The 12,736-nt window shown below is 36.1% G+C and overlaps 1 protein-coding gene across 1 annotated transcript in view; it reads left to right on the top strand.

Moving 5' to 3' along the window:
- The window catches only part of LOC118184597 (homeobox protein MSX-1-like), a 61,481-nt gene extending 50,663 nt beyond the window's left edge, over nucleotides 1-10,818 (top strand). Inside the window, exons 2-3 of the mRNA XM_035354299.2 lie at nucleotides 6,628-6,961; nucleotides 10,374-10,818. Of these exons, the coding sequence (XP_035210190.1) occupies nucleotides 6,628-6,961; nucleotides 10,374-10,611 (572 nt within the window). The 3' untranslated portion in view covers nucleotides 10,612-10,818. The remainder of the gene's footprint in view (nucleotides 1-6,627; nucleotides 6,962-10,373) is intronic.
- The last annotated feature ends 1,918 nt before the right edge of the window (nucleotides 10,819-12,736 follow it).

Below are 12,736 nucleotides of genomic sequence, written 5' to 3'. Positions count from 1 at the left end.
CTATTTCTACCCATTTTGAAAAATGGTCAACAATTGTTAATAGATATCTGTTTTTATTTATTAATTTTTGTCCTAGCGTAGGGTCCAAGCAAATCTATGCCAACTATTTCATTTATGTGGTCTTTATGTTTTTTAAATACTCGGCCGGGCTGTAATTAACATCGTTTATTAACTGGCACATATGACACGACTTAACATACGCCGTAACAACTTTCTGTAACTGCGGAAAATAAACCGCTTCGCGTACCCTCTTTAGTGTTTTTCCTATCCCGAAATGTGCTGCAGAAGGTAGATCGTGCAACTCCTCTAAGATACTTAAACGTAGACTCGCTGGGATCACTGGTCGGTATTCCTGATTTTCATTTGTTACCTTTGTATAAAATAACAATTTGTCGATTATTTCGTAATGCTGCTCTCTATTGCGAATAGCCGTTAAATCTATATGCTCAAACTTTTCAGGGTCTTCCAGGTATGCGTAAATATCTTTAAATTCTGGGTCCTTTTTCAGTTCTTCGACTATGGTATCACGAGACCCAATAACTCTTGAGGTGAGCATAGCACACTTGATTGTGTTTCCCTCTTCATCAATTTTTACTCATGAAAGGGCATCGGCGTCTCCCGGTGTGTGTGTTTTATGATTAAATTGAATTCCTGTAATTTTAAAGTCCACCGTATCAAGCGAGGCGATAATTTTTTTTCTGATGACAAGCGACCCACTGCCGCATGATCTGAGTAGACCGTTATCGGTGAACTTCCGAAGTAAATACGAAACTTCTGAACTGCTAATAAGACAGCGAGTGTTTCTTGCTCGAGTAGTGGAATAGTTCCTCTGGGTAGCATTCAAGGTTTTCGAAAAAAAAACTATAGGTTGCCCATTTTGCGAGAGCACCGTTCCAACTGCATAATCGGATGCATTCGCTGAAATCTCTAGACCTTGTTCGCTTTCTGGGAATTTAAGGACTGGAGCATTGATTAGGGCATTCTTTAGTTGTTCGAAAGCGGTGTTCGCCTCGGCTGTCCAAGAAAATCGACTTTTCTTTCTTTTTAGCACTAGAAAAGGCTCAACTATTTTCGCAAAATCCTTTATAAACATTCTATAATAGGAACATAAGCCCAAAAATGAAGACAATTTCTTAGCCGTATTTGGGGAAAGATAACTTTTAATTGACTTTATTTTTGAGTCATCAGTCTCTCTGCCCTCATTAAAAATTTTGTATGCAAGGTATCGCAATTCCTTTGCCACGAACTTGCATTTTCTTGCATTTATTTTGAAACCGGCTTCGCAAAAACTTCTTCCAAATGTTTCAAATGTTCCTCTAATGTTTCGCTGGTAACCATGATATCGTCAAGATAAATAATTGTACTTTTGCCTGACACTGGCTTCAAGACTATGTCCATAACTTTTTGAAATGTAGCTGGCGCTCCGTTTAAACTAAAGGGCATTCTTAAGAAGGCATAGACGCCTGATTTTGTAATAAACACTGTCTTTTGGACATCCTCCGGTTTAACGGCGATTTGAAAGTAACCTGAAGTTAAGTCTAGGGTTATCATGAATTTAGTCCAGCGAATTTTTCTAATTATTTCGTCAATTATTTGTAGGGAACACGTGGGATATTTTGTTATACTGTTTAACTTACGATAATCAACTGCAAACCTATACGCGTCCGAGTGTTCAGGCGGTAGCCTGTTCTTTTTTCTACAAAGGACCACCGGACTTGCGTACGGACTCGTGCTTGGCACAATTATTTTGTTTTATAGCATTTTTTCAATATGTTTTTCAATAATTGCTTCTTTCACTTTGTCATATCTGTACAGCTTCGACCGGACTGGAGGGGCATTACCTGTATCTATGAAATGATTAACTACCTGACAAAAACCAGGTTTGTTGTTAAACAAAGAATTGAATTTTCTTACAAATCTTTCGATCTTCCCTTTCTCTTCAACTTCAGGTGTTTTAAGCCCAATTCCGGCAGACACCCTTCTTCTTCTTCTTCTACAGGATCCGTGTGGACCTGAAACGTAGAATTCTGGAAATTAAGATTTGCGCCGGATGCGCGTAAAAAATCGACCTCCAATATGACGGTCGTGAGTAAATTTTTCACGACTGGAAAATTAACTTTTGACACCTCGTTTTTAATCTGAACGTACAGTGCGGTTTTTCCCAAACATATGCACTGTTTGCCTTTGGCGGCAATTACTTTTTGTCCCGTGGCTTTAAACAGTCTGTAACGACGAAATGCTTTCTAAAAAAATCTTCTGAGAAGAATGAAAATTGCGCCCCTGTGTCCAGGATTGCAGTGGTTGGTACATTATTTACCAGAATCTGTATCTCTGGCATAGCTAGATTTTGTACCACCACTGTATTTAAATAAATTTCTGAGGGGGTCTTCCTTCCCCCTCGGTGATCGTTGCCCCTTCTCGATCACCGGTTTGCGTTTAAATTCCGGTCTCTTTACGCTGATTTTTCTTTCTGCCACCCTTTGCTTTATCTGCGCTCTTGTTATTGAACTTTTCACTTTTACTCGTCTGCCGATACGCGTTGTACTGAACTTTGAGTTTTTTTAGGTTTCTTTTGAGGAGTGAATATTGAGTACTGGCCAAACTGACTTGCACGCGCTTTCTCCGAGTTTCTTCTACGTTGGAATTTCATGCTGAAATAGAACTTATAATGTTTGCGGATTACGGACTTCGAAGAAATCTTGTGCTGACGGTAGAAGATGCAGTAAAATTACTTCAACAAGTTCATTATCGGGCCTTTTGCCGTATAATAAATTAGAAATTTGTATTTTTCGTAAAATAAATTTCGTCAACTCATCGAAATTGCTTTGATATTTACTAAACAATTCTGATTCAAGCTTCGCACGATCTTTAACGACTGAAAATGCTTTTTGTAATGCAGACTTGAAATTTTCCCAGTTATACGAGTCCGATCCTGGGTCCCCCAACAAAAACTTTCCTATGCCCTTATACCAGCTGAGGGCTTGACCTTTTAAGTCACCTTTTGCACCTTTTGCAGCTGATTCACAGGATGTAAGGTGAAATGTAGGTCCAGTTGCTCCAAAAACGTCAGAACTGAGCCCTTGCCATTAAGTGGTACTGTTGGCTTCATGGAGGCCCGCATCGCTTCCAAAATAAATCCAAACCCTTCCATAGGTTTCGTGAATGTCTGAGGGACCTGAAAGGTCGGAGGGGTCAACGTAAACTTCCCGGATTCTAACGACATGATCCGTTGAAAAACGTTTCGAGGGCCAAATGTAAAATTCTCACTAGTGTAATTCTCAGTTACTGTAGAAAGTGATGAATCTTAAGAACTAGTTAGCGAATAATTGCTTAAGTTCGTGTGACAAGAAACAACAAGATGGAAGGGTAACTAACCCTTTATTATTCCAATAAGATTTAACAAAACTCCGTCTTGGCGTGTACAATCAAAGCCGACACTTGGGCTTGAACTTGAGAGACTAAAAATTAAACTAAAACTAAGATTAACTAAAGAAATATAGCCGAAGCTATAAATATTCTAATCAAGTTGGCCCCTTAACTCTATTTGACTACGAAGCTTATCAAGGGCCTGAGTACGGCCGAACGTAATAACAGCCTTGAGAGAGAGAGTAGCCAAAAGCGTAAATCAGAAACTCTGATTCTCTCTGACTCTGTAAGTAACTTCGCGGTTTAAATACCGCTCCTCCTCATTAAGTAGTCAGAAAGATTCCAAAACTACGTTCTGACCGGAAGTAGTAAGTTGAAATTAAGAATTTTTTGACAGGAAAGGAACTTTATCTTAAAATTTAACTGTTAATAAAATTAACATAATCCTTACAAACTAATGTTGCTATTATTCATTAATTTACACATCAACTTATTTTATTTATAGTTTTTAATTGTAAAATAATTTGCAACAAAATTAAAATCCCATGTTATCATACAGATTTTTTTTTCCCCAATGCCCAGTTTTTTGCCCCGTAATAGTTGTTTATTCGCTGTTTGTTTATTTACATTAATCTTTACGTTCATGTATTCGATACGATAAAAATAGCTATATTTTACGATAAAAATTTTCATATCATTAACTTCTGTATAAAAATTTTTATTTGTAAAGGTTTTATAACTTATTTTTTACAATATATCACATACATCATGTGAAAATCATTAATCTGAATTTTTCACTGTTCTAACTTAACACTTTTAATCATTAATCTGAATTTTTCACTGCATTAAAAAAACTGCTTTTTGATGTATTGCACTATGCGAAAATACAAAAATGTATAGAAAAAATAATTATTATAGAGAAGTTATTGTTTAAGTTTTCCTTCATTTTTTTTAAAGAATGAGAGAAATATGAGATTTATTAAAACTTATGATAAATCATATTGAAATGAAAGTTACTTCTAAACGTTTTCATTTTTTAATTTAATTTATTTATTTATTTATTTATTTATTTTTCAGTCTACATATTTAATTTTTTTTTTTGGGGGGGGGGTCAATCTTGAGATGATTTGGCTTGACTCTCCTAATGCATGCTTGTACTCTTTCTTTAAAAATTGGCTTTTAACAGACGGAAGTAAAATAAGGTGGCTTTCATAATGCCTCCAAACTTTTCAATATCTCTAGTTTGGGGTACAATGGCGGCATTTTTCGATTCAGGCGCAAATAGGAATCAATTTTCGGATTACTTGAATAGGTCATAATATCTTTCGTATAATGGCAAACAGCTAAGTCCCGTCGAGACAGGATATCCTCATTTTAATGATGTTGGTTGATGAAGGAATCAAACTTTATTAAAGTTGCTATGACTTATTTCATTTGCTTGACAGTAATATCAGAATAATATCTACGAATTTTATCATGGCTGAAGGGTGAAGGATGACATCTATCGCAGGCATGTGCTTTGGGCACCTTACAGGTGACAGTACGGAGGAGGACGGAGACAAGTTTCTCCCAGTCCTCTTCCATTACTACTCAACAGAACTTTTAGCTCGCCGTTTATTTCAAGTGCCTCTATGCTGCTTGCCAAGATGGTGAGTGCCGACTGAGCCTGTTCCCAAAACAGCCTCACGAGTTTTGTTCTCACTTCAGCCTTAGAGAGGAGACATCAGTCATTTTATTCCCAAATGAGCTCGACCGGGAAACACCAAACGATATTATTTGCAACACACTCTGTGTTTTTACACCCATTTTATGAATAAGAGAACATAACTAAGAGAAATCAGTGGTTTCATCGGCACAATACTTTTTTTATCGTGATTTATCTTTTTTATAATAGCTTATAAATGAAAACAATAATGAATCAATATTTTAGTTTTAATTTTATTTTGTATTAACCTCATTTCGCACATTTTCATCATTTTTATTACACGTATGTCTTCCAAATGGCTGTTAATTCTTGCCGGCATGATCTAAAACAACTCATTTAATGCTTCTGTACATCAGTTTTTGTTTCATCTAATATGCAATACGTAATTTTTCTCGTCATAATCTGTCTCTACGTCTGTCTCTACGTGAATTTCTCGTTTCGTTACGATATTTTTTTTTCGAACTTAATCGCATCGAGAATATCGCCATTGAAGAAGATCGATATCGCAGTTGAAGAAGGTATGTTGAATACGGACCAACGGTCTACTAATGCTTTTGTGAAGATGAATATTTGATAGGTGTTGTTTGCGTTTTATTTTGCAATTTCCAGTAAAATCTTCCAATTACTTACATTTTATTGGCCTTCCAAAGAGTATAGTGGTTAGGGGATCCTGACTGCGATATCGAAGGGCCCGGGCTCAAATATCGCGGAGAAGGCATTGGATGTAAAATTGTCCGTTCCTTCATAGGAGGTAACGGTGGCTGCCTATTAGGTGCCTCCACAATAAAATGGCCACCATGGAGTGGCCAATGCCGTTATAGGCAAGTGCCCGCCATTGGGGGGGGGATATTTGATTTAATTTCCTATTGCAAATTTTCACGAGAAATCCACGTTTTCATTATTTTGTACAGAAAATTGAGCGGCAAAAAATTTCCGGCCACCTTGCTTTAAGCACGGTAAAATCAAGTGACCCAAGAAAAAACATTGCTGGTAGCCCATTAGTCCTTTTTTAGTAGCCTCTCCCTCGGTTGCGCTACATATGTACATATACGAATTAACCCGGTATACGCTGATTCAGTATCCGCGGTTTCACTTATCCGCAGTTCAGAACGTCTGTGATGTTAATTAAAACTTAATGTTTTTCGTTTCTAATAATGTTTATTCTTCCGCTATTTACAATGAGTTTTTTTTAAAATACTAATTTAGGTAACCAGATGAAATTATCCTCCAGATAAACTACTTGAAAAACATTTAAATTATATTTTTTTTCCTGCTAATTATGATATGGGTTATTTCTTTCCCGACTTGCTGTTGGATTAAAAATTGATGCCGTCCTCGATATTACCACTGAAATTAAGAGTTGATTGGAAAAGGTAGATCACAGAAAAATTGATGTAGATTGTAGACGATCATAATTAATCTTCATCAATGCTGTATTTCGGTTACAGGATGACAAGCTTTTAGTTTCTATAATTAGGGCAGATTTTTTCTCCCTAATGCAAATAAAAACAGAAAACAGCTACAGACTGAAAGGTATTAATTCTGTTTTTTTCCAGGTTATGATTCAAAAGATGACTCGCGGGCCGTTATCGGTACGTCACCACAGCCACCGTCTCAGCACCAATCCTACTACGGCAACCAGCGTAGTCCAGCCGATTACAGCGACGGACGCAGTCCGCAGCCATCTCAGCCGCACAAGGACGTCGGCGTCTCCGGCGGCAAGGCCAAGAAACCCCGGCGCAGGCGAACCGCCTTCACGCAAGCTCAGCTGGCTTTCCTAGAGCGGAAGTTCCGGTGCCAGAAATACCTCTCGGTGGCCGATAGGGGGAGCGTGGCGGAAGCTCTCAGCCTCACCGAGACCCAGGTCAAGACCTGGTACCAGAACAGAAGGTAAAGAGGGAGTTTGTTTTGTTATGTGTAGGTTTTCAGATTTTCCCGCTTTCAGCTTTAACGGCGAAACAAATAGTTAATTTTCCTCCAGCAGTGTTATTGGCCATCTTGGCTTAGATATGGATTTGCGATTGCAGAAAATCTGAGAACTCGGTTGTTTTGATTGACACGTTAGATTACCATGGTAACCAGGAAAAAGGAAGAATGCGGCAAATGGTCGACACTGGGTCGGATGGGCAGCTTCTCTGTTGGTACGGGATCGAAATAGCAATTCAGAAACCGGTTTCGATCCATACTCGATAATCCACTTCCTAAATATAAGTCTACGGAAATGTTGATTAAACGCTGGTGTCTATCATATACGGTGTCGATTCTGTGCAATGACAAATAGCGTTAATACTCTTACTCATTATATAAAAAAAAAATATTATGTTGATCATATGCTGGTGTCGATCCTGTGCCAGTGTGGATTCTACGTTGCGTCGGCATTAGGCGTTCTATGCCAAACGTTGCGCATTTTTGCTCCTACTGTCTCGATTCTTTGGCAAATTGATTTTATCCTCTTACTCACTATCATATTATAATCAAAATGTTTATCATGTCGAGCATATGCTGCCGTTGATTCTATGTCAGTACGAATTCTACGTCTTTTTGACGTTACGTATTGTACCTTTTATACAGTGTCGGTTCTACGCCAAGTCGAAGTTACGCATTGTTGCTTCTACGGAACCTGGACTCAGTGTCTAATTCCGTTAATCCTCTTACTCACTATCAGATTATAATCAAAATGTTTATCATGTGGATCATATGCTGCCGTTAATCCTGTGTCAGTGTGAATTCTACTCCATGTTGACGTCAAGCATTGTCGCTTTTATGCAGTGTCGATTCTACGCCAAGTCGACGTCACGCATTGTTGCTCCTACGGAGTCTCGAATTTGTGGCAACTTCCGTTAATTCTGTTACTCACTATCAGATTAGAATCAAAATGTTTATCATGTGCATCATATGCTTGCATTAATCCTGTATCAGTGTCAATTCTACGTTACTTGTCGACGTTAGGAATTTTCCCTTCTATGCAGTGTCGATTCTATGGTATTTCGACTTTACGCATTGTTACTCTTACGGAGTATTCTTGCTGTGAATGTAAACAGATTCATTGCTGTCGATCCTGATTAGGTATCCTAAGAAAAATAATAAATTTAGTCAAATTCTTATTCTCTTGATTATGAGCTTTTCTTAATTATAAATCTTGTCTACGTTACGCCAAAAATACACTGTATCCCAGTATCGATTTTATGCAGATTCAATCATGCGCATGTATTAGTCTTGCACCTTGGCGTAACGATGTCGTAGACGTTACGCATTGTGGATCGTATGCCTATGATTACACTATGCAGATGACAAATGTACATTAATTCTCTTATTCATTTTTACAATACAGTAACAATTCCTTTCTTATCGTGTCCATTTGTATGCCAGTAAGTATGTATTTGTATGTCGGTCGTATAATCGTGTCGATTCCATGGTGTGGTTCCTATGAAGTTTTAAATCCTCCACAGTGTCGGTTCAATGCTATATGGGTTCCATGCTTGAAATCCGAAAAATAATTTTACTCCCTCTGTTTTTTTTTTTTTTTTTTTTTTTTTTTTTTGCTGTACGAAACGTTCAAAGAAATTTTATAACAACTTCACATTTCTAAGATGCTGCATCGAAAATGACTAAAAACTTTCTATTAGCATTATTTATGTTGTTACTGTTATCATTATAACTATTATTATTATTATTATTATTATTATTATTATTATTAAGAGGAGAGAGGAGGAAGAGAAAAATCAAGATTCCTGGTCGATAACATATAGGCAAATTTTTGCAAATATTTATTTAATTATATTTACGAAATAGGAGAAAAAAATAAATATAAGAAATCAAAATGCAGTAATCTTTGAAAGCTTCTATGGAAGATATCAAAACAGTGCCCCGTCATAAAGATGCCCGCACCCTTATACGGTCTTTCTCCAAATTACAGGCTGAGGTTCATTAAGGCTCTTATCACACATTCATTTATTTCAGACGAACAACTGTTTCAGAAAATGTTTCTACCTGCTTTACCATTAAAAGGAAGACGCACGAGTTTTTCCTATCTTTCACAAAAATTGTAAGTTGGTCGTTTTCAACAACGAATTAGTTATCGGCATCGAATGCCCTGTTATCAACCCTCCTTTGTATAGGGGTACTATTTTTCCCTATACATGGTAACCCCAAAACGATTCGCGGTGATTGTCTGTTTCATATGGTGTGACAAAGCAGAAAAAATTAGAACTAAACAGTTGTTCTTTCAAAATTTTTTGAATGTGTGATAAGACTTTAAGCGTGCCCTCTTCACCAGTGCCGAGAGGCGAAGACCGCTGAATACTAGTAGCTCAACGCTGGTTCGAGCCCACGCGAAGGGGCTGACGACGTGGATGATTTTCAATGTGTGTAAAGCGAATACAAACCAGTTTCCGTTAGAAAGTTCTCCACGAACACTTCATTGTCCTTAGGTAGTTAGCTGTCGTGAGTTTTGCCATAGTCAATATAAATCCAACTTAATTATAACCAGTCCAACTTAATTATAGCTAATCCAACCTAATTATAAATTACAGCCCATTTAAAACATATAATAATTGTAAAAGGGCGCGCATCTTGATTTTGGGCATTTTTATGAAGGTTTCGGTCTTTTAAACTTGCGGCCCACCTGCGTAAGGGGGCCAAAACTTTTATAACGAGGCACCCTAATGAAACAGTCCCATATATAGTTTGCTGAAACTTTAAAAAATATTTAAATAAATTAAAAATTTAAATGAAGTCAACTAATTGATAACTTACGAAGTAATTTAATTTATTGAATAATGAAATATGTTAAAAATTTGAAAAATATTGAACTGAATTTCTTGAAATATCGCTGTATAATAAGTTTAACTTAATGCCTGTTTATTTTATGTAAATTATTTATTTATTATTTATTTGCCTAAACGTCCCTTTTCCCCTTACGAAAGAAAATGAAGCCTTTTTCGTAAACAGCGAATTTATCAACAGTTTCTCCTCAATCACTCTCAATGACCTGGGAATCGAGCAAATCCATTTAATCTAGATTTAATTTTAACAAACATCTGATTTAAAGAGATTTTGAAGAATATATCTTTTAAACTTCTTATTTATTTTCCTTTCTTTCGAAAAGTAAGAAGGGCTCTTCTCTTAAGTAAGAATTTTTGCTTCATCATATGCTAGGCATTTCAAAACTAATTGAACAAACCTTTAGCGGGCAATAGAACTCTCTGAAACAAACATTTTTAGGGTATTAAACTAAATAATAAACTAATGCAATTTAATAAACTAAAATAATAAACTAATGCAATTTATATTTCACCAACAGGACGAAGTGGAAGCGACAAAACAGCCAGCGACTAGAACACTTGCGACAGCAGTCTCAAGGGGTTTCTAAGGATGTCCCAGGGCCAGTAATGGGCCCCACTCCACATCCCCTCGATGGCCCTCTCGTCTCTGCCACCTACTACGGCGCATGCGTCGTGCCCACGTCCAGCGCAAGCGCAGCCTGCCTGCTGCCTCCGGGCATCTTAAGGAATGTGTATGTGCCCGGCTATCAAATATGAACTTGAGTACATAAGTACGAATTGTACTAAAGCAAATCACCAGCTCTCCATGCATTGAGAAGTGTACATTTAATTTAAAGTCATAACGAAGGATTGTCTTATAAATTTAGTATTTTTTACCCACACGCAGTTGCTTTCTTCTTTATGGTTACTACATTGTGTACTCTAAAAATAGGGTCATAATCGCTCAACAATGGAAAACGAAGTATCCAAATTAAACGATACTACGATCCATTCGGCTATTTGCAAAATCTGAATAATTTAAGGTTTCCTTCTCCGTTTAGGCCAATGATTATTAACAGTAATGTATTGGCCAAATATGTATTGACTATTATACACTATGTCAGTTCAGTAAATGCGTAAAACTATACGCATACAAATAAAAAAACACTTTCAATATGTAAAAGAAAAGAAAATCTTGAAAGATTCAATTTTGAACATCGCACCAGAAAGTTTGTTGAGGTTTTTTTATGTTCTTAGCTCCCAGTTTATCATTCATCTCTAACACAATTTTTTTAGTCTTTTAACTACAAATTTTAATAACAAATTTTTAAAAGCAGCATATTTTTAGAATTCTCGACAGAATGTTAAATGTTGCCACACATTTTTTAAAAATATTTGTTGGATTAATTATTTAAACGGTATCTTTCAAGATTTCTTTAACGATTTTTTTATACATGGCTGTAACACTAGGTGGCAACGCTCTTTTATTTGTGTTACCAAACAATTTGTTTTTATACTCTATGCTGTTTTTTAAAAAATAACACATGGCGATAACGTTTCGTGACATCTTTTATTTGAAAAGTAATACAGGGACAAAGATGATGCGGGGAAAAAGTATGAATTGAGATCGCAAGTGTTAAAAACTTTTCGGAACAGCTAGACACATTAAAGGCAAAAAAAAATCCAAAAATTAAACCAGCGATCGATGCATAAAAGAGAAGAAAATAAAGAGAAGAATTAAAAAAGTAAAATGAAGTGTTACATATCTCGTCACGGTGTTGATAATACGAGATAATGAAACATGAGAAAATGTTTATGACCTACATAACGAATAATTTAATACTGCCAAAAATTAAATTCGAATGAACAAATGAATGCTTATTCAGAAGTCAAACAACAAAAGTGTGTCTTAATTAAATGAATGCTTTTTGCACTTAACCGCCTGCGTCAACCCCATGTTACCAGACATATAACACCTCATTTTATTTTTTGAATTATTTTATTTATTCCAGTGCTGCGTAACCGTTTTAACCTCGCGGTACACCTCAGAAACATAAATAATAGCACAACACACTACGAAGGAATGCCTTTCTACTGACATGATCATTTTTTCTATTTCAGATTCGGAATTCAATTAATAAGATCTTCCTTTTCAAACATTTTTTAATTATAATGTATCAACACCCTAGCTACACATTTCTTTCAGGTAAGTCCTGATACGCTGCCATAAGCATGAGATAAGCGAAATGAATGGAATAAAAATACATAATCCGTACATCTTCTGACATTGATGTTTGGCACACATTTTGTATCGCGTCTATAACTATCAGATTTGATTTGTGAACATGCGACTATAAAAGTATGATGTAAAAATACAGAAGATAAATTAAACGTATTTATTACGCATAAATATATTAATAATAATATTTTCACGACGCAATTAGACATTTTAAGTACTACTTACTATACTTTTAAGTATGAATATCTGCACAATGCCGATAGTCACAAAAGTCCTTACCCAGCCTTTGTTCCTGTTTTGGCATTTTTACATTTAACCACTGAATCGTTTGATTCCAAGAGAGTGTCTCGTCCGATTTGAAAAGTATCGTCAGTAGCTCTGAGCCTTAATGCAATATATATAGATATATATTTCATGTAATTATTTGGACATTTATGACAGCCATTGAATTTTTGATATTATTTGAATTATTAAAATCGTTCAAAGCTATTAAGGGCATTTTTAAAATCGACGAAGTTGTCTCGGGGCAAATTCTGAATCGGTTAAGTCAGTTAAATTACGAAAATCAGCTCTTAATACGTTCCTCCAATTCTTGTTTTTATATTCAGGAAAATGTAAACTCTTTATAAAAAAGAAACACAAAAAGTTTGATTCTCATTGAAC

This window comes from Stegodyphus dumicola, chromosome 8 (assembly GCF_044657685.1).
Source record: "Stegodyphus dumicola isolate Sdum_Otavi_A_Nest chromosome 8, ASM4465768v1".
In the NCBI taxonomy this organism is placed as follows: domain Eukaryota; kingdom Metazoa; phylum Arthropoda; class Arachnida; order Araneae; family Eresidae; genus Stegodyphus; species Stegodyphus dumicola.
Note: the sequence above shows the minus strand (reverse complement) of the source record. Positions and strands in the feature narration are given on the sequence as shown.